Source organism: Micropterus salmoides, unplaced genomic scaffold (genome assembly GCF_014851395.1).
Source record: "Micropterus salmoides isolate LMB-PRFRI ecotype aquatic unplaced genomic scaffold, ASM1485139v1 Ms_hic_scaffold_19, whole genome shotgun sequence".
Classification (NCBI taxonomy): domain Eukaryota; kingdom Metazoa; phylum Chordata; class Actinopteri; order Centrarchiformes; family Centrarchidae; genus Micropterus; species Micropterus salmoides.
In genome coordinates, this window is record NW_024041039.1 from 18,166,221 (window position 1) to 18,188,323 (window position 22,103).

Consider the following 22,103-nt stretch of genomic DNA (forward strand, 5'->3'; position numbering starts at 1 on the left):
CTGTTTTTAATCCTTCTTACTGCTTTTTATTTTATTTGTAAAGCACTTTATAACATTGTTTTATAAAAATACTATACAATCTTACTATTTTTAAGATGTTAGTATGAATATAATATAAAAAGTATTGTGTAAGCTGCAGTGTATCTTGCCTTTGTCTTGGAGTAAGAGAGGCGGCTCTTGGAAAAGTGGGCGAGCAGGTTGTCAATGAGCTGCTTCTCCTCTCTCTTGCGATCATTCCAGGAGCTGCTGGCAGCGTTGGCAATGTATGTACCCATTTCCTTGTCCTTGTACATGGACATCAGTGCGTCATGGTTTTGCTGCAAACAAAAGTAAAGTATCCAGACTCAGAAGGGCACACAGGTTTGGTATGGATCTTTCTGAATCAGGGCTGGTATGGTTGTCACCTTGGGCACAAAAAAAACCCAATCAACACTATGATTTGTGCTTTTATTCTCAGTGAAACCAAAGCAATTTTGCTCACAGCAACCAACCACAACATCTGCTGGTAAAAATCAGTACTGCAAGTACAAAAGGTACCATTGAAAGCTTCAAGCGTTTGGATTGACAGTGATTAAGTTGAATAGGTTGCAGGTCTGGTTAGAGGAGTTTCAATGGATGTTGCGATGCTGTCATGAAAACGTAAAGAGTGCACTATATATGATATGAATTCAAGCAGGCCATAGCCACTGCTCTCTCTGAAGAAGAGAACTAAAACTTTAATCAAGCATTTAAAAAGGACATATTTAGGTGAGGTTAAGCTTAAAAGGGATATGTTATGAATGATTTATTTCTATATTGCACACAATACATTTCATGTGTGACAACCTAAGCTCACAGCCGTTGTGTCACCTTGGAATCGAAGCTCTCTTCAGCCGTCACAGCATGTCCTTCTTGCACCAAGATGTCTACCATGCTGGTGTTTGTTGTCTGCGTGTTGATGAGCAGCTGCACATGCATGACACCATGGAGGATGGAGTACAGGGACACAATGAGTGAACGGCCTTTCACCAGTGTGATAAAGCGGTCGCGGGCTCGACTGCTCCACTGGTTCCCCAGGATGATTGACTCAGCTGAAGGACGCATTCCAGTGACTTGGAACTCCTGAGCCTAAGATCACAAGCAAGTGTTGTGGGTTACTGTTTGTTCACAGTTCAACAGTGGAACAGATAAGTGTGCATTAATATTTTGACCAATGGTGCCACTTTGCTACCTGGAATGGGTGAGACAGGAGGTCCGAAGGGAGCTCTCTGAGGCTGCTGCAGGCAACAACTGCTGTGTTGCCAAAGTCCAAGAAGAACACCTGGAGAACAACAACATATCCTAGTCTCTGGTACATGACATAACATCAGAAATTGCTATCACATATTGCTGTCAGAGGTTGACATTAAGGTAACCTCTTTGGTATATCAGTGCATTTTGATACTTTGATTTCTTTTAAATATAAAAATGCTCACTTGTTTGCATGAAAACAAGATACAAAACACGTGATCTCACTAGTTCTGGCCTATGATACTTTTTGCAGACTTTACACTGCATTCACTGCATGGTTTTGATTCTGATGGTTTGGTTTTGTATCTGCATGTTAGTCCTGTTATCTGTTCCGTTTAGTTCTGAGTTTATCAGTTAGGCATCTGTTATTTAGTCTGTGTTTTGGTTCCATGTCTTAGTTCCCAGTCTGCCAGTTAATGTCTTAGTATCTACTCCTGGTCCGTGTACTTTAGTGTTTGTTATTTTGATCTGTTCAGTATCTGTCTTAGAGTTGTTGAGTTTTGGATTCGGTTCTGTCTGTTGTCCTTTATCCAGTATCTGTTATGTAGTCTGTTGTGTTTTGGTATTTCCCTTATTTGCTGTTCTGTTCCATGTTTATTGTTGTCCTGTTCCCAGTCAGTTCCGTCTCTGTTCCCTACTCCATTCCGTCAGTCAGTTGTCATGTTTCCTGTTTTGAGGTTCGGTTCCTGGGTCCTGTTTCAGAAAGCAGGTTCAACAAACTGAGTGTAAACCTGAACTCTGGGTTGACGAACTCTGAGCTGTCAAACTCTGGGTTCCAATCAGAATAAGTTCAGTCAACTCTGAGTATGTTGAGCCTGATGGAAGTGCGTGCGTGGGAATGGAAAAAAAGCCATCATCAGTGGAGCTCCGATACTACGATTCACCATGGCAACGGGTAAATAAAGGCAGGGCCTCCATTTTAAATCGGGTGGAGCTAGAAATATGAATGCGTGCCAACGCGGACCATGATTGGCTCCAAAACGAAGATTGATACGTTAACAATATTAAATTTTATAAAGCGTTGCTCATTCATTATTTACCAGACTGGAATTTCCTTAATGAATGAAAAAGTGCTGGAATTCTCCTATAGCCTGTTATTGATTTTAAATAGCTACAGGCCTGTTTATTCAGCAGGAACCTGACAGGACTAAATGCTGGTGGCAATAACTGAAGATGAAAATATTAAAATCGACCAGATTCTAATCTGAATCTGTAGTTTAGGCTCCTCATGGACCTGTGATTGTAAAGTGACAGTCCGACTCAGTAGGCCTATTAATGATATTTTTGCATGCATGCATATATATATATATATATATATATATATATATATATATATATATATATATATATATATATATATATATATATATATATATATATATATATATATATATATATATATATATATATATATACACACACATACATACACATATACACACACACACACACACACACACTCTGTCCCATGTTGCTGTGTGTTGTCCGGCCAGCCTGTCTTACTAGTTGTGTCACCCCGTTTCCCTGGATTTTGGATTTCTGTTGGATCACCTTGTTTTTGGACTGTGTTTGTTAGCCACTCAAATGTAACTGTGCTCGCTTTTGGTTTAATAAACCTTTTGAACTGTTCCTGCCAGCTTCCCGTGTCTGCATTTGGGTCCATCAACCTGCCTCACCACACAAATCGTGACGCTAATGCACCATAATTGATTTTAGATTTCCAAGGAGGGTTATCAACGGGTTTGGATCAAAATGCCTCTGGAGGAAATTGGATAGACCTACAACTTATCAGCAATAAAACCTGTGACATAGCGACACATGCAAGTTGGGGTGCTGCTTGGTCCCTTTTCAAGCAAAAAATTAATTAATGGCTCTTGGTCACAAACATTCTCAAATTACAGCTAAACAGTACACTACAATATGTTTCTGAAAACATTTGAGGTGGGTCCAGACCAACCAACCAACCAGAGCAACTTTTCAAATGTGAACCAGTGACGCTCCTGTCAGTCATCGTATCAAACCCACTCTATATTCGATAAATATTAGTTATTGGCCGGAACGGACGCAGGTGGAAATCTGTCTGAATGGGAGAGGGACCAGACGCATCTGTCAGGGCAAATAAATATGAGCTCTGCAGATATGTCTGGTTCCCAGGCAATGACAGAAAGTGAAAACAGGATTTTAGACATTTTAGCAAATTTGTTTTTTTTCCAAGAAAAATCACATGTTCACCAGAGCACTGCAGTGTAAGCAATATTCACCTCTACTGTGTTGCCACGCATGTGCAGGATCTTGGCACGGTAGAACAAGCTCGAGTCATTGATCTCCGAGTAAGGAGCCAGACACAGCAGGTTGGGATAGAGTGACATAGTTAAAGCACACAGCGTACGTTGGTTTATCTCTGCTGTCAAATGACGCTGCCTCTCCAAGCTAGCTTCATCTGCCTGGAAGCCCCAGAAATGACCCACATCCACCACCTGCAGCAGAGTTAAGAAAGGAAACACCTAATGAAGATTCAGACATTTTGTCAGAAACACATGTTGCTTTTGAAATATAGCTCGATAGACCATGTCTAATAGGTAATATTAAATTTGTTTAAATTGCCCCCCAAATTCCGTGATTTGTTTTAATTTTTCTGAATTCTGTGTTTTACATTTTTTATTTAAGCAGTTTGTCATCAGAAAGTATGAAATAATGTGGTGGATGAATACAATTTCAACAATTCAATAAGAAAATATAAAAAATGTAATCAATAATTGTTTTGTTTCATGCAAATATACATCTAGAAATATTCAAATGTATGTGCAATATTTATGGGGACAATTCACAATAAATTCATTGCAACAGTATTAAAGAGGTGGTATTATGCTTTTTGGCCTTTTCCCTCTCCTTTATTGAGTTACATATCTTTTTTGTGCATGTAACAGGTTTGCAACCTGAAAAAGCCCAAAGTCCAGCCCAAAGGGAGTTCCCATCTCCCACAGAAAGCTCTGCTCTGAACGGTTTGAAAACAGCTCGTTTGTAGTCCAGTCCTTCACTTCCTTTACTTGTGACGTCACAATGAAAACGCGTCATAAAGCTTGCCAAGCGGCTAGCAGGGTCAGGCACTCCCTCAAACCAAGCTAGTATGAGCGGAGGCCCTTTGGCTCGACTCGCCTTTGTTTGGGTTTCCATTGTAGAAATGTTGTACCTGTACCTGCTTCCAAGCGAGCTGAGGGATACTAAAATGTAACATGAAAAGACGACAGACTGCTGATTGGTCAGAGAGAATATCCACTATTCACTGCATCATCATTGTGTGCGCCAGACAGGCAAGCAACAGAAAGTTTTATATTTTACAGTTTTCGTATGGAATTTCATAACTAAATCCACTTCTGAGCAGTTTTGAGGTGAGAACTGTGTAGATTTTGAATATTGACAGTTTTACGAGAAGTGATGGCAGTACAAAAATGTGCTTGAATATTGTCGGAGTTGAGGAGCTCTGCAAGTGGCTGCGGCGGATGCCTGTGCCAGCCCACGGGAGGAGCGTGTGAGGCCGGCCAGCCGCCCGCTCACAGAGCCCTCTGCTCCCACCGTCACACAGACTGCTGCAGCAACAACGGCAGAGGAAAACACAGCTGGAAGGTTTTCATACCGTATCATATCTGTCTTTACAATCTGAGGAATGTTGAAACGTTTTAACTTAAAAAAGAGAAAGCTGTGTGGATCGCTGGTGTGTGTGTCGCATTGAACATTACGTCGCGGCAGTTGTGTGTGGCGTCGCTATGACGACAAGCTATATACCATCTCTGGGTACCATCTGCAATGGAAAACGGAGCAGGGCCGAGTAGAGTCCAGTCTATAAATTTGCGCTATGGTAGCATTTTTTGGCAAGTCAGCAGAGATCGTCAGAACACCGGCAACAGTTCAACGTTTAGTCCTAAAAGACGATGCAACTGTGACGGCCTGGAAATTCACAATTACAACCTGTAAGTATGCTTTATTGGTTGTGAATTATATTTAAAATAAATGCAGCAATGTAACGTCACAGACTGTTCAAGTGCGGAGTTGTTGTAAACGTTAGATAACACATTCAAATTGTTTGGCCAATTTTTATGTAAAATTGAGTTGAAATATGGTGATTTTTGTAGTGGTTTATGGTAAGATGTGGAACAATGATGTTGTGTGGTTGTGGACGAGTAACTTATACCAGCTGCTAGGTTATGGTCTGAAGTCTGAAGCGTCTTCTTTCTTACAACCCGCCCTTCTCTGCTTCTGATTGGCTAGTAGTCCTTACCTGGGAACTGCCCATGTGCAACTCCCAACAAAGATTTTGTACAAGTAAGATGCATCACTCTGTAGCTCAAGAGCGGAGCGTACAACACACATGGTGAAAAGAGGAGCTGCAGCAATGTGCAGTATTAGAAAAATATGGTGTTTTTTGAAAATTAAACCATGCAAACCTGTTCTGGTACAACCCCCCCAAAAGATTTTGAACCTGAAAATGAGCATAATACCACCTCTTTAAAATACTACTACAATTCACAGTGAATACATTGTTGCAATACATGTATTGTGAATTGTCCTCTGTTAAATAGATTACTTGACTACTGACAATTTCCTCCCACGGAGCCTACATATGCTCTCACACATGGACGATAAGTGCGTCTGACGGAGGCTTTTCTCACGTGGGCAGCGCTCCTTCTTTACAAAGCTTGACCGGACTAGCTTTTTAAATTTTTCGAGCGGAATATCTGACTGCGCCCATACAGCCATGAAGTCTTCAATAAGCTTGCGCCTTGACGATGTGGTTGCACTTGAGAGTTTATTGAAGTGAATAGCTCTTGCTAGCATGGCAACTTTCATGTGAGGGTGTGTGTTTGTGTGCACAGGAGGCGCTGAGCCCCATCTCAAACTCAGAGCAGAGGACAGAAGCAACGCCGTGAATGACCTTAAAACACAGCCGTATAGTTTTTTCTGTGCATTTGGCTTAAATGCACAGAAAAAAACAAAAACAAAAAACTTACAATGCTAGGGAAAACCCCAATTGTATACATTTTTGCAGACTCCACAATATTCTGTGTTTTAAAGTTGATTACATTTTTAGTATCATTTTGTTAAAAGTAATGGACTGACCTCGGTGATGTTGACCACAAACAAGCGGTTGGGGGGTAGCTTGTCTGGGTCAATGGTGCTGCTCACCACTCCCACCGGGCAGACAGACTGGCTCTGGAAGTCTACATTCACCCTGCAAGAAATTAACTTAAATGTTGTGTGCACGTTTACTCTCACTGTACTCACTGTGCGCGGGGGGAAACTGTATTTATTGCTGCTCTGTCACAACATCACCTTATTCTAATGAGACTACAAAGACTCTAACAGAGGTGCTTGGCAAGTATTTAGAAGGTATCCTAGATTAAAAAAATAAAAACCAACAAACATTACTACAGATCACAGTTATCTATGCAATGTTTCCAAGCACTGTTTATGAAACAAGACTGCAAGAATCAGTATTAGGATAGTGCCTGTGTCTTGCTAACAGAATGCTATAGTGTGCTTTAGCATTTCTATTACACTACACTCCTGTTCCTTTGGTTTGGGCATAGCTTTAAAAATTAGACCAAATACACACAATATAAAATCTATGTGAGGTTATCAAACATTTTTTAAGTTTTATGCACTTGGAAATATCACTGTTGAAGGAAAGTAATCAGAGCGAATAGTTGGTGAGCTATATTCTTGTTGGATAGCTAATAATGCCCAAAGTCATCCCATCTCCCACCTCCCAGAGGGAGATAGGAAGAAGCTGCCTCTGCCTAAAACCTCCCCCCTCTAAGTCCAAGCGATAGCAGTCATGCAGAGTGCTAGGATGTCAGATTACATTAAGGCTCAGTGCAGAGGCACTGACCAGTGCAGCCTGTGGTGCATGGGGTTCTACTTTCCAAAAAGATGATCAAGAATGGGACTTTTCAGACCCCAAAAGACAGACACAGTTGAACCTTCGTACTATTGTTATTTTTTTGGTCACTGAAACAAATTCTATTTTATGCAACAACTGATTTCACTCAGATATGGAAAGACCGTTGGTTTACATAATGTGTGAGTAGAGCCGTACCGTGCATATTTCATGTGAGCTATGTTTCTGTTCCCAGCAGACACTTCTATTTGTTCAATGGGGTAGACAGAAAGCTCCATGGGAGCATTCTGCTGTGCCAGGAGGAGGGCAAGGGACACCTCAGGCAGCACCCCTGCGTCTTGAGATGTCCTGTAGAACTCCACATATGCTCTGAGAAAACGCACACAGAGTCAGACAATTATGAACATGTCCATTTGAGTGCTCTTTAAATAAAATGCTTACAGTAGATTAAAAAAAGAGATCGGATTTGCTACAGTTGCCTTCAGTACCTGGAGCTGTCAAAGGAAATGGCTTTGACCTGTCCACATAGGCGGAACAGAGACTGCAGCTGCTTGTAATACAGGAAACTGTATGGGGGGATGTTCCTCATCTGAAAACAACATGCGGTCTGTTATTTCTTAAGTAAAAGACTATATCCATACTAGAGGCCACGTCAGGGTTTAGACGGTAATACTAACGGAAAAGTATCAATCAATAAAAAACATCCAACAGCAATCGATTCTCGTCTCCCAACACTATCGGTCATACCATCACTGTTGTTCTGGGGTTGAAGCCACTCAACTCTCTGGAGGCCAAGTCCTCATCTATTTCCCCCTGGAGAAAGTAGTTGGGGTAGTATGCACCAGCAATGACCACCTAAGACAGAGAGAGGTGCAACCTCAAACAAACCAATATTTAGGTGCTTATATTCGGTAGCTGAATATTCATTCACAGTGATGACTGGATGGAAGTGTACACTGTAAAGCTTCACTTGATATACAATGTACATCCCACAATGTGCAGCAGTGAGTCTAACCTGAAGAATGAACTTCTGCCTGTTTGTGCTGGTGTAATCCATGGGTTGAGTGTTCTCCGGGACATGCATGTTGAACTGGGACACACGCTTCTTCAGGTCATTATACAGCTCTGCAACCTGAACAGTGAGTAACTGCTGAGAAAGTCTGAGCCACAATATTTAACAAACAGCTCAATTTCAAAATATTAGCTCATTAAGAGAGGAAGTTGAAATGTTTAGCCATACATGACAAAACAGTAAACTGTGCATCAAAAGGCTATAATCATCAATAGAGCCCGACCTATTTATTGTTGCAGATATTATCAGCCAACATAAGTTACCTGCAGATATATCTGCATCAGTGTTTATAACAGCTGATATATGACTATTAAAAAAGATAAACAGAGAGTCTGATCATTCCCTGATGTTATGAGTGTTGCATAGTTTTACCAGCACATGGTGCGCTGCAACTCCTCTGTTCAAAACACTGCAGCACCATAGAACAAAACATCAGCAGACCGCAGTGTACTGGTCTCTGATCTCACACTTAGTGTTCCCGGTGAGTTGGTCATTTGTTACGTCAATGTAATTGAATAAATAATAATAAAATAGTCCACTTTTCTTCAAACAGTCAGTTTTCCTCTTCAGAGACCAGACTTGATAACCCTCCCGTTTTTCACTGCCCTCTCCAGGCTCACAGCAGTGTACAACATAACTGTTGCTAAATTAGCCACAAAGCTAATGCCGTGTTTATCAGTGGAGGAGGCTAACATTAATTATAAAATAATAAAAGCGATTAAACTGTAGTGTCTCTAGTCACAGTCGGTGTGTCAGAAATGAATAAACCAGAGGGGACTTTCGAATAAACGTGAGCTGAACAAGTATCTAACACACAGTTGCATGTCCTTGTTGTACACAGTTATGTAGTATTAAATAATTCATGGGAAGAGCTTCCTATATCATTGTGGTACTGGAATGGACCTAATTTTTTTATATTTATTTATTTATTTATTTTATATATATATATATATATATATATATATATATATATATATATATATACATACACAGCCAAAAGTGTTGGCACCCCTGAAATTTTTCCAGAAAATCAAGTATTTCTCACAGAAAAGTATTGCATTAACACATGTTTTGCTATACACGTTTATTCCCCTTATGTGTATTGGAACAAAACAAAAAAAAAAAGGAAAAAAAGCATATTAAACATAATTGCACACAAAACCCCAAAAATGGGCTGGACAAAATTATTGGCACCCTTTCAAAATTGTGGACAAATAAGATTGTTTCAAGCATGTGATGCTCCTTTAAACTCACCTGGAGAAAGTAACAGGTGTGGGCAATATAAAAATCACACCTGAAAGCAGATAAAAAGGAGAGTATTTGACTTAGTCTTTGCATTGTGTGTCTGTGTGTACCACACTAAGCATGGACAACAGAAAGAGGAGAAGAGAACTGTCTGAGGAACCAAAATTGTGGAAAAATATCAACAATCTCAAGGTTACAAGTCCATCACCAGAGATCTAGATGTTCCTTTGTCCACAGTACCCAGCATTATCAAGAAGTTTGCAACCCATGGCACTGTAGCTAATCTCCCTGGACGTGGACGGAAGAGAAAAAGTGAGGAAAGGTTGCAACGCAGGATAGCCCGGATGGTGGATAAGCAGCCACAAACAAGTTCCAAAGAAATTCAAGCTGTCCTGCAGGCTCAGGGTGCATCAGTGTCAGCACGAACTATCCGGAGGACCCCACTGCTGACACAGAGACATAAAAAAGCAAGACTACAGTTTGCCAAAATGTACTTGAGTAAGCCAAAATACTTCTGGGAAATCGTCTTGTGGACAGATGAGATCAAGATAGAGCTTTTTGGTAAAGCACATCATTCTACTGTTTACCAAAAACAGAATGAGGCCTACAAAGAAAAGAACACAGTACCTACAGTCAAATATGGTGGAGGTTCAAAGATGTTTTAGGGTTGTTTTGCTGCCTCTGGCACTGGGTGCCTTGACTGTATGTAAGGCATCATGAAATCTGAGGATTACCAAAGGATTTTGGGTCGCAATGTAGGGCCCAGTGTCAAAAAGCTGGGTTTGCGTCCGAGATCGTGGGTCTTCCAGAAGGACAATGACCCCAAACATACTTTAAAAAGCACACAGAAATGGATGGCAACAAAGCACTGGAGAGTGCTGAAGTGGCTAACAATGAGTCCAGATCTAAATCCCATTGAACACCTTAGATCTTAAAATTGCTGTTGGGAAAAGGCGCCCTTCCAATATGAGAGACCTGGAGCAGTTTGCAAAGGAAGAGTGGTCCAAAATTCCGGGTGAGAGGTGTAAGAAGCTTATTGATGGTTATAGGAAGCGATTGATTTCAGTTATTTTTTCCAAAGGGTGTGCAACCAAATATTAAGTTAAGGGTGCCAATAATTTTGTCCAGCACATTTTTGGAGTTTTGTGTGCAATTATGTCCAATGTGCTTTTTTGCCGTCTTTTTTTTTGTTTGGTTCCAATACACACAAGGGGAATAAACAAGTGTATAGCAAAACATGTGTTAATGCAATACTTTTCTGTCAAAAATACTTGATTTTCTGGAAAAATTTCAGGGGTGCCAACACTTTTGTCCATGACTGTATTTACACGCATATCACCGTTGATGAACCACATAAAGAATATTTTAACTACAGGCAGGACTTAATGATTCTGATTCGGCTATGTAAATCCTTCGTCGGGGACAGCCCTAAATCATTTGCCTATGTAGGAGAGCCCTGTTTATCAGTATCATGATAAAAATGACATGAGAGATGATATATGGTATTATTATTATTTTTAGAAGTAGTACTATATTGGTATTTTCTTTTTCGCTGGCCCCCACAATACATACACTATTTAAATTAATGTTCATTAGTAGTAGTACTCTATAATTTATAATAATCAGATATTTAAAAAAATATTTTCTAGTTTTATACATTTGGCTCTTATTTATCAAAAATTATTTATACTTTATTTAATATTTGTCGTACTATTTTGGGGAGGGACCACCAATCTATTTTCAACTAGTGAAAATAGCGGCTGAGAAAGCTGCAGCTGTTGCGATTTCACACACACGTATGTTAATTTTTATTAATATTTAATTAAAGTAATGTAAACAAACAAACCAACAGATATTTGGGCGGATGACAATCACAGTCAAATGCTGGCCATACTGATCTGCTCGGTTACAATTGGCCAAAAAGAAGAATCACTCAAACTTTGTGATTGTGTTTGATTTGAGACAACACTACCCTGTTGAAATTCACGCACTACAAAACTAAGAACATAGTGTACACAGCTCAAGTTTAAACTTAATTGTTAATAATATCTACTTCCTGATTTAAAGGGGCATTATGGAGTTTCCAGCGGCCACTAGCGGTGCGGTTTTAAGAGTGCTACCAGGCGTATGCTCGTCCGCGTGCTCGCTTGAACTCATGAGCGAGCATTATTCGAAGCACAACCATTTTCATACAATAAATGCAGGAACACCAGCATGCAGGCTCTGGCTTTTCACTCAGACATGTTCAGGCTCTGTTACTTCAACGTTCCCGTCTCAGAGGCAGATCAACACCGGCTCAGTAACGTTACTTCATTAAGCGCAGCGAGTGCGTATCGACACAATCCTCCCAGGAAAAAAGGCAGAGTGACAGCGGCTATAGATAGACAGGGAGACAGCTTCACACTATTACTTTAAGGTTGCAGTTGGAGTTTACCCGAGTGTCCAATATACTGATTTATCAGATGCAGGTTGAACTAATCCATTGTCGTTATATGATCACGGTACATTTACTGCATTTTGCCGACGTGCTACAGCGTTAGCTCGCCTGCTGCTTTCAGCAACTATCTTTACTATCTGTGTATCTTTCACTGGAGGCTCAGCAATGTCAACACAGCTAAATGTATTGGATGATAACGAAACGGGCAGTGAGCTGGGCTGAATATTATAATGACATTGTGTGACTTATACAAGACCGCAGTAACTAAGTAACTTTACTGTAGCGTTAGCTGGCTGCATCACTATAGGCTAACGTTAGTAAACAATTCGCTCCACATTTGCTTTTTACCGTTGCATCCTTTCTTGCAGGCTAAATCAACAGTGGTACACCAGACAGTAACATGGGTCAGGTTAGTTGGTGGAGTAATGTGGAAAGCAATATAACTTTGCACCGGATAACATTAGCAGCTGCTCAGCATTAGCTGGCGAGCTAATGTGACTTTCTCGGTGTTTCTCCAGCTTTACTAATGCTCACTTTGTTCTTACTCAACATCATCTGAACCTGTTTGGTCTGATGGGTTTCAGCACATAAAACTTTATTGTTTTTCTGTATCCTTGCGTGGAGTCTGTGTTTTGCTGTGAGCCGGTTGTTTTATGGTGTTAGTGGACTGCGTGTCGTTAGCTACCTTGTTGTCGCTGTAGTCTGAGAGAGGCTCGGGAGCGCGCACAGGGCTGAATCCAACCCGGAGTCCCCACATTAAAAGCAGAATAGTGGGTGATGCAAGCAACGGAGAAAACAGGCGTGTCCTTCATTTCTAAGTGAGTTTTGAGCCCATTGACAATAAAAGAAATTTTATTAATTTTATTGAAAAACTTATATAGTCCCTTTAACTATGTAAAACGTTGAATGAAGAACTGAGTTTATAAACATAACTTTTTTTACAAACTCAGTTCTTTCCATTAAAACTTTCAGGTCCAGAAAACACAAGACCACAAACTGCAGGATTAATGCCCTAGACTTCACTAATGCTACACTAGAATGGATGATGACAAAGACATCCCTTAGTGTGGGGCTTCATCTCTGTACCTCTTTGATCCTCTTGATCTGAATGAAGTTCTCCTTTCCCCAGTCTAACTCGTCCTAAGAGCAGAAAGCAACAAAGGCAAAAAAACATGACACTACAAAAAAACACATTAGTAATGCCCAAAACAAAAGCTCTAATAAATAGTTAACCTAGGAAGAGAGACTTTTCTCCAACTGAAGAGAAATTTAATAAACTTTAAATTTAATAAACCATCTGAATAGATGAGAGAATATATATATATATATATATATATATATATATATATATATATATATATATATATATATATATATATATATATATATATATATATATATATATATATATATATATATATATACACATACATATACATACACACACACACCCCCTCATCTCCTTCCCCTTGGGAAATGCCCTGTAAACCATAGTGTTGTGCTAAATGTTATTAACAACGCTATTTTAATTCTTTACCAGTGGGACTGAACAATTGTGTGTACTTCAATGCTGATCTTGTCAAGAGCTGTATAACAACAGTAGCAGACTGTTCTTTTTCTCAACCTGTAAAAAAAATAGTAATAATAATAAAATGTGTGCTTTTTTTCAGTGAGCTCATGTTTGGTTGTTTGGTTCACCTTTGGGTGTCTCAGCTGTCCTTTCTTTTTGGAGGATTGCCATGCCTAACAGTAAGAGACAGAGGGGAAGGGCTTTAAAAACAACTGCGGGCATATATGTATGTCCATCAAACACCACAACTTACATCAAACACATTACCTTGAAGGCATTGACAAAAGCTATGGAATCACTTGGTGTGCCGCGGGCAAAGGCCAACTTGCTCCTGGAATAACAAATATTATTCAGTGCACAAAGAAAAAACACACAATACACTGAACCAATTTCTGTTTCTGGCCTGCTAGTACTCTATAGTGATAGTGAAAAAACATGTTGCAGGTTTGCAATCTGGGCTTTGTAGGCCTATATATATTGGCACTGCCAGAAAAACTATTTGCGCTCAACATGCTAAAACATATATCCTAAAAGGAAAGAACAGATTTAATGAGCACATTGCATGAATAGGTAGACATGCTATGACAGAGCCTTTGTAATGACAACACACTTTGTTTGTCATTCTTTTGTATGTTTGGACTATAAGCATCTCAGCTACTGCAAAGCATCTCATTAGCCACAAAACTGTGATGGGACTAAAGATGTTAAAATTAGTCAATAGTCTACAGAGACGTCTGAACTCGATGGAGTTACATGACAAAATGTCCCAAATAATGTCAAAAATTATCTACACTGACAGCTTGGCAGTCTGTGAGTCAGTGCAGCTGCTGGATGTGACTCACCTGTGGCCAGCAAGCTGCTGCATGGATGGTATGGCAAAGAAACTCTTCAGAGAGTGCGAGGCAGCTGAGGATAAGAAATGTTATTGTACTTTGTGTAAACAGCCCACGAAAAAACACATTACATGCACATAAACAAATGCACAAAAGTGCAGTCATGACAGATTTGTTGTTCAAGCTATGTCCTCACAACCATAATGACATGCGTATGCAGTAACTGAGGTCCATTCCAGTACCACAATGATAGACTGACCTATGATGAGGCACTCATCCAGGCAGCCAAAGACGTGGCCCAGGGCGATCATCTTCCCAAGATACAGGTCCACAGGCAAGTGGGCCAGCACTTGGCCCAGGAACGTTAGTTCGCCATCTGCATTTTGACCCCTGCCGTCACTTTTTGCAGATAGCGCACCCATCTACAGAATAAAACATCCAACTAGGGTCAAAACAACAGGCTTTATTTATACCTCCAATCAACCCATAAAACCTTCCCTCAAAAACAACAGTTTGAATTTTTATATTAACATAAACATGGCCCCGGCCTTTCTGTGTGGAGTTTGCATGTTCTCTCCGGGTGCTCCGGCTTCCTCCCACCATTCAAAGACATGCAGGCTAGGTTGATTGGTTCCCCTAAATTGTCCTTAGGTGTGAGTGTGAGCGTGAGTGGTTGTTCGTCTATGTGTGGCCCTGCGATGGACTGGTGACCTGTCCAGGCTGTACCCCGCCTTGCGCCCGATGTCAGCTGGGATTGGCTCCAGCCCCCCCGCGACCCTGTACGCAGGATAAGCGGTTGACGATGGATGAATTTTTCCTATTGACTATTTATTTATATTTATCACACTTTCTGGTCACACTGCTGAATTGCTGGTTGCCTATGAGCAAGAGGCTTGCCTGAGATCCTCAGCCAGAAATCGTTCCACTGATTTTAAAACCCCAGGACTAAAGCTGGATTGGACTTTGCTTATGAGGCTTTACTGCCTTTGTCTTGTTGTCGGTTTTATCTAGGATTTCAAATTCCCAGATTTTACAAATATTTGCTCTATTTCAACTGTGAAGCACTTCGTGTCCTAGTTTTGAAAGATATGAAATCAAATGTACAGTGAGGAAAATAAGTATTTGAACACCCTGCTATTTTGCAAGTTCTCCCACTTAGAAATCATGGAGGGGTCTGAAATTGTCATCGTAGGTGCATGTCCACTGTGAGAGACATAATCTAAAAAAGAAAATCCAGAAATCACAATGCATGATTTTTTAACTATTTATTTGTATGATACAGCTGCAAATAAGTATTTGAACACCTGAGAAAATCAATGTTAATATTTGGTACAGTAGCCTTTATTTGCAGTTGCAGAGGTCAAACGTTTCCTGTAGTTTTTCACCAGGTTTGCACACACTGCAGGAGGGATTTTGGCCCACTCCTCCACACAGATCTTCTCTAGATCAGTCAGGTTTCTGGGCTGTCGCTGAGAAACACGGAGTTTGAGCTCCCTCCAAAGATTCTCTATTGGGTTTAGGTCTGGAGACTGGCTAGGCCACGCCAGAACCTTGATATGCTTCTTACAGAGCCACTCCTTGGTTATCCTGGCTGTGTGCTTCGGGTCATTGTCATGTTGGAAGACCCAGCCTCGACCCATCTTCAATGCTCTAACTGAGGGGAGGAGGTTGTTCCCCAAAATCTCCCAATACATGGCCCCGGTCATCCTCTCCTTAATACAGTGCAGTCGCCCTGTCCCATGTGCAGAAAAACACCCCCAAAGCATGATGCTACCACCCCCATGCTTCACAGTAGGGATGGTGTTCTTGGGATGGTACTCATCATTCTTCTTCCTCCAAACACGGTTAGTGGAATTATGACCAAAAAGTTCTATTTTGGTCTCATCTGACCACATGACTTTCTCCCATGACTCCTCTGGATCATCCAAATGGTCATTGGCAAACTGAAGACGGGCCTTGACATGTGCTGGTTTAAGCAGGGGAACCTTCCGTGCCATGCATGATTTCAAACCATGACGTCTTAGTGTATTACCAACAGTAACCTTGGAAACGGTGGTCCCAGCTCTTTTCAGGTCATTGACCAGCTCCTCCCGTGTAGTTCAGGGCTGATTTCTCACCTTTCTTAGGATCATTGAGACCCCACGAGGTGAGATCTTGCATGGAGCCCCAGTCCGAGGGAGATTGACAGTCATGTTTAGCTTCTTCCATTTTCTAATGATTGCTCCAACAGTGGACCTTTTTTCACCAAGCTGCTAGGCAATTTCCCCGTAGCCCTTTCCAGCCTTGTGGAGGTGTACAATTTTGTCTCTAGTGTCTTTGGACAGCTCTTTGGTCTCGGCCATGTTAGTAGTTGGATTCTTACTGATTGTATGGGGTGGACAGGTGTCTTTATGCAGCTAACGACCTCAAACAGGTCCATCTAATTTAGGATAATAAATGGAGTGGAGGTGGACATTTTGAAGGCAGACTAACAGGTCTTTGAGAGTCAGAATTCTAGCTGATAGACAGGTGTTCAAATACTTATTTGCAGCTGTATCATACAAATAAATAGTTAAAAAAATCATACATTGTGATTTCTGGATTTTCTTTTTTAGATTATGTCTCTCACAGTGGACATGCACCTACGATGACAATTTCAGACCCCTCCATGATTGAAGTGGGAGAACTTGCAAAATAGCAGGGTGTTCAAATACTTATTTTCCTCACTGTATATATTTTGTCAGTAATATAAATAAACCAAAATTAACACAAACTTCTTCCACTTTTCTTCTCCTTACACAAACATAACCATACTGCACTGACCTTCATTACCCTCACAGACTTGACAATGCTAACACTCGTTGACGCAAAGCTCCTGTCAGAGAACTCCTGGTCTAATACTGTGACAGAGCTCTAGGTCAGCTGCCTACCCAAATACATCATTACAGCCACGCTTTCATAAGTGCCTGACTAGACGTTAATGGCTCTCAGAGGAGAATATCAATCTGCAATTACTTACCTCTTTGAGTTGGAGCACTGTCCTCACAATGTCATCAAGGTTGGGGGGTGAGAGGGCTTTGGAAAGGAGGGAATGGGGATCTCCCATGTCCAGCAGCTTCACCTTCAGCATGATGGTGGCCAACGGGGCAAGCTGAAAAAAAAAGCAAACAGTATTACACAGATTGATTATCGAATTAGGGTCATTGTAGCATGAATAAAAAAAGATAAAACATATATGGTCATCTGCACAGTCTCTTACCAGCATCTCAGGGATCATGTAGTCTGGGATTTCATTCTCCCAGAACTCTCTGGTAATAAGACGGTAACAGTAGCCCTTAGACACTCGACCTGCTCTACCTGACAGAGAGAGGAAATAAGTGTACAGATACTTGCACTTTTTAGGTCAAGTTGTGTGCTGCAAGTATTGTACCTCGACGCTGGTTGCAGCTGGTTTTGGACGCCCAGGTGAGACGCAGAGACTGATAATTTGTATCTTGGTCACAGACCAAGTGACGGGCCAGACAGAAGTCAATCACTGTGATTGACAAAAAAAAGAATTAAGACTGAATAAAACTTCATCACAAAATACACATTAAGACAACAGATAAAACCAAGCTGAGGACAAAAAAGAAAACCCCACCATATTTGACATCTGGAACGGTCACCGAACTCTCAGCAATATTGGTGGAAAGGATGACCTGTTAAAATAAGGAGATGATCAGTACAGCAGGTAGTAGGAACACATGTGAGACAGAGAAAGATAAATGTCTTTTACCTTCCTGTATCCAGGGACAGGGTACAGAAACACACCGTTCTGCTCCTCCAGAGTTACAGTGGAGTGGAGAGGATAAACCTGCAATCTGAACAACAGAAGCACATTCACCAGTAAACGGTAAATTTAAACATTCATCAAGTCAGTCAAGTAAAAAGTAGCACAAGTTAACAAGAAATATTGATTTCAGAGACGCTTCTAATTACTGTTGTTACACAAAACGGGACAAAAAAGGAAGCCAGCAAAACAGACAACAAAGACAATCGGTATTAGCTACAGAGAAAGATTCAACACAAAGATGTAAACTCAATAGCTCACCTTTTGTGGACCAGCTTGGCTAAGGCCTCCTGCATATAGCTGATCTCATGTATACCAGGAAGGAAAACCAGCACACTGCCCCGCTCTGATGAAGTCATGCCACCTCCTTTCTCTGTATTGCTGCTCAAACATCAACACACATGATAATTACTTGTTTGATTATTTATTTGCCTATAAGTTAAAGCAAGTGTGTTAAAAATACTGAGGCCTCACCTGGAATCTTTGCCCTCCATCTCATCAAAGCCCTGAATGAGACTGATGGCAAGATTGTATACCTCCACTGAAATGTGTGGGTCATCTAAATGAGGCATCTCAACCTAACACAAACACAAAATTCACATAATTACTATTTGGCTTCAATACTGAGGTGTAGCATCAGCAAACATTTAAAATCTTCTTACCTTGTATGGAAACAGTTTGCGGAGGTCATCCAGATAGAACTCTTCAATGGCATAGGGCGCCCCCTCCACTTCAAACACGTAGGCTGGGTTAATCTTGCCCCGAATTGTGGTGCTGAAGTACTCAGCAAACTGTCTGCAGTTAATGGTGGCTGACATAAGAATGATCTGAAAAAACATTGATCCTATGATTGAGAGTTCAACTGATTCCGTAGGACGGATTTCTACGGGATCTTGCGATTACCTTGACATAAGGAGAGTTGGACTGAAGAAGTTTTCTCAAAACCAGCAGGAGAAAGTCCATCTCCTCAGTGCGCTCATGAACCTTGGGCAAAGGCAGAGTAGTTAAATGGCTAAACTTGGACACAGGACTTAATGAAACCTGAAACTCAAATGAAATTGTGAACCGCAGCATAATACTGATGAAACCAAAAACACTTTTAACACGCAATTCAACAATCAACAACAACTAAATAAAATGATAAACTTCAATTAACCAAGATCATGTGAGGGAACTGTATTTTTTTGCCATTAACCAAAAATTTGCAAAAAAAAAGCCAACAGTTAACCAGTTAACAGTGAAATGTACATTAAAATGATCTCCCTAGTGTTTATGCACCTCATCTACAAAAATGTGGGAGAACTCTGTGAGGCACTTGGATGAAACCAGTTTTTGCAGCAGCACTCCTGTAGTCATGTAGATAAGCCTGGTATGCTCAGTAGCCATCTTCTCCAGTCCAACCTGAAACACGAATATGCCTTGTTGTATTCATAAATCTGGACAATAACACACATACTTTTTACTTGGCACTAAACATGATATTTTTCTCTTTTGAGCACTCTCACTGTAGGAATTGGCTAGTCTATATAAGGCACCTGCTTGACATTTGTAGAGGACATCCTTTTATGGTTTTACTCTACAAGAGGATCATAATCCAAAATTTCTGTCATCTGAAAACATCAGCTCACTGCAGTGCCAGACCATCTATGTTTTAGTGTCCTTTCTATGGTCATACAATAAAAACTCTGCATTTTGTACAATTTTAATGTGGCAAATTAAGCCATTGCTTCCTGTTCATTAATACAAAATATTGTTATTCTACTGCTTCAAAAGAATAATAGGAGACGACAATTCTTCAAAGGTAGCCCTAGGCATCTATTTTCTCTTAAAATGTCTGCACTGACAACATGGCTGGTTGGTCTTGGAGAAAATACCAGTGACCTGTAATAAAAATCTATTGCTACCCTGTGTCCAACCTCAGGGAAATACTTTTTGGTTCACCGATTCAACTCTGAGCAAAAAAGAACTTTCCATTTACTGACTGCACGACTTTGTCAATCCAAGAAAAAAAAATATATATATATAAAAAATCACAAAGGGAACAAGTAAAGAGCCTCCATCTTACAGCAAATCCAGACCAAAATTAAAAAGCACATTCGAGGTACACAAATAAAGAACACACACTGTTCAGGTTCTGCTACATAACTTGAGCATTATATCTCTTACAAGCATCAACTGTTTATTACTGCTCCCACTGTCAGTGATATCATCCTTAACTCCAGAGGTCTGCACCAAGCGGAGGAGACAACAGTTATTATTAGATGTGTTGTTTCTGAATTTTGCACCACACAGCCTGACATCCCAGCAAAAACACACACAGGGCTTGTTAATACATGCATACAAACACTTTTTAAGTTGTGAGAGAGATGCAGTGAGTGCTTTTTGTGCATAGTCTTAACAAAGGTGAATCCATACAGGTCAATACTCAGTCAGCTCAGAGTCACCAATGCTATGTGATGTCCGCACACGTTACTCTTTTTTTTTCTGTCCTTTTTATTAAAAAAACAAAAATTGAATTTTGGTAGGAGCTAAGAACGTTTGTACAGACTCACATATGTATCTGAATTGCACAGTTTAAGTAAATCAGATTCTTTCTAAATGTTGCACTAACCTGATATCCCACCAGACTACCCAGGGTACACTTCCGCTGTGTGGCAACCCATCGTGCAATACTGGTGGCACCAATTTTGCGTGGTTGGGTGACCACAATGTTGCATAAGGCATTTTTCTCACTGTAGTGGTCCAGAATGAACTGTGGCAGCTGGGTGGTCTTGCCACTGCCTGTGGCTCCTCGAATGATCACTACAGAGTTGTTTTCTACAAGAGAAATCAGCTGGAAGCAGGCGCGCGCACACACACACACACACACACACACACACACACACACACAGTTAAAACAACATTTGCCCACTGGTACCATATCAATGAAATATTAAAGAAATACAAAAAATAATTGTGAAATTGTAGAGCAGATGGATGTGCTAAGCTGATTTGTAACCGAAAGTTCACACATTATAATCTGCGTTAAGAAAGTGCAGCTTAAATGACACCATGAGCTCCTAAAATATACACACACTACTCTTTATTAGTCAACAGAAAATTTTAGACAAGTGAATTTAAAGTTAGCGTTTGTTCTGCACAATAAAAAAAACACTGAGGTCATCTTGAGCAAACCATAAAGCTTAAGTGCACCAGTGTCCTGAGGACATAATGGTAATTGCAGTAAAACTCCCAACATGACCAAAAGAAAAAGTATTTCAGAAGAGTGCACTTTGAGACCATCAAGCTGTGTGGTTGGCAGGGCTCCAGACTAACTTTTTTCACCTCCATCCTGTAACCGTCCTGAAAAACCATTTGAACAGTCCTGAAATTAATGTAAAGCGTCCCAAAAAATTATCCTCTATAGTTGTTAGTGATACAATAAATGATTATAAATTGATAAAATAAATATTTACAAAATATATTTTGCTTGATCAAACAAAAAGATTTATAAACGAAACTGGAAAGTTATCCGTTGGAGCACCTTTTTTCTTGATGATAAATTATTTACTTCAGTTATAAACTCCTGGACTTTGTTACAGCAGATTTTCTGCACATTCAGAATCTCACATATCTTTGTTCTCTGACATGTCCAGAAGAAAATATTAATATAATATTGAGACTAACATCGTTATTTAATGAGAATTCATAATATTTTTTAAAAGTCTACCTGTCCTATACTCTGCTGTGCTCCACTTCAGACTGTACTGAATGAAACAAGTGCATTGCACTTCGCCGGGGTAGAAACTGAAACCAACACTTGTGATCAGGCAGACATCTCAGCGCAAATCCTCATGTTAATTTCTGCAGCTCCGATAAAGTACAGCTCACAGTTCCAAACAGAGCCAGATTGTGCTTCAGGTTTTAGATGTTTATAATGCAAAACTCTACCAGCGAGTCTCCTGCTTGCGCCTCAGCACGTGCGGGTTTCTTT

At 40.4% G+C, this 22,103-nt stretch overlaps 1 protein-coding gene across 2 annotated transcripts in view; it reads right to left on the reverse strand.

The window, feature by feature from the left end:
- The window catches only part of tdrd9 (tudor domain containing 9), a 38,620-nt gene that overhangs the window by 2,455 nt on the left and 14,062 nt on the right, over window positions 1–22,103 (reverse strand). The window contains exons 4-28 of one of the 2 annotated variants that reach the window (XM_038728891.1): window positions 20,742–20,963; window positions 19,409–19,531; window positions 19,034–19,114; window positions 18,793–18,957; window positions 18,605–18,708; window positions 18,392–18,511; window positions 18,077–18,161; window positions 17,942–17,999; window positions 17,732–17,836; window positions 17,561–17,658; window positions 17,321–17,452; window positions 14,582–14,744; window positions 14,332–14,395; window positions 13,757–13,820; window positions 13,618–13,662; window positions 13,006–13,059; window positions 8,181–8,297; window positions 7,913–8,020; window positions 7,654–7,754; window positions 7,364–7,534; window positions 6,385–6,496; window positions 3,531–3,746; window positions 1,211–1,300; window positions 850–1,107; window positions 150–317 (exon numbers count right to left, since the gene is read on the reverse strand). In XM_038728891.1, the coding sequence (XP_038584819.1) occupies window positions 150–317; window positions 850–1,107; window positions 1,211–1,300; window positions 3,531–3,746; window positions 6,385–6,496; window positions 7,364–7,534; window positions 7,654–7,754; window positions 7,913–8,020; window positions 8,181–8,297; window positions 13,006–13,059; window positions 13,618–13,662; window positions 13,757–13,820; window positions 14,332–14,395; window positions 14,582–14,744; window positions 17,321–17,452; window positions 17,561–17,658; window positions 17,732–17,836; window positions 17,942–17,999; window positions 18,077–18,161; window positions 18,392–18,511; window positions 18,605–18,708; window positions 18,793–18,957; window positions 19,034–19,114; window positions 19,409–19,531; window positions 20,742–20,963 (3,024 nt within the window). The remainder of the gene's footprint in view (window positions 1–149; window positions 318–849; window positions 1,108–1,210; window positions 1,301–3,530; window positions 3,747–6,384; window positions 6,497–7,363; window positions 7,535–7,653; window positions 7,755–7,912; window positions 8,021–8,180; window positions 8,298–13,005; window positions 13,060–13,617; window positions 13,663–13,756; window positions 13,821–14,331; window positions 14,396–14,581; window positions 14,745–17,320; window positions 17,453–17,560; window positions 17,659–17,731; window positions 17,837–17,941; window positions 18,000–18,076; window positions 18,162–18,391; window positions 18,512–18,604; window positions 18,709–18,792; window positions 18,958–19,033; window positions 19,115–19,408; window positions 19,532–20,741; window positions 20,964–22,103) is intronic. The other variant, XM_038728893.1, reaches the window with a different exon arrangement.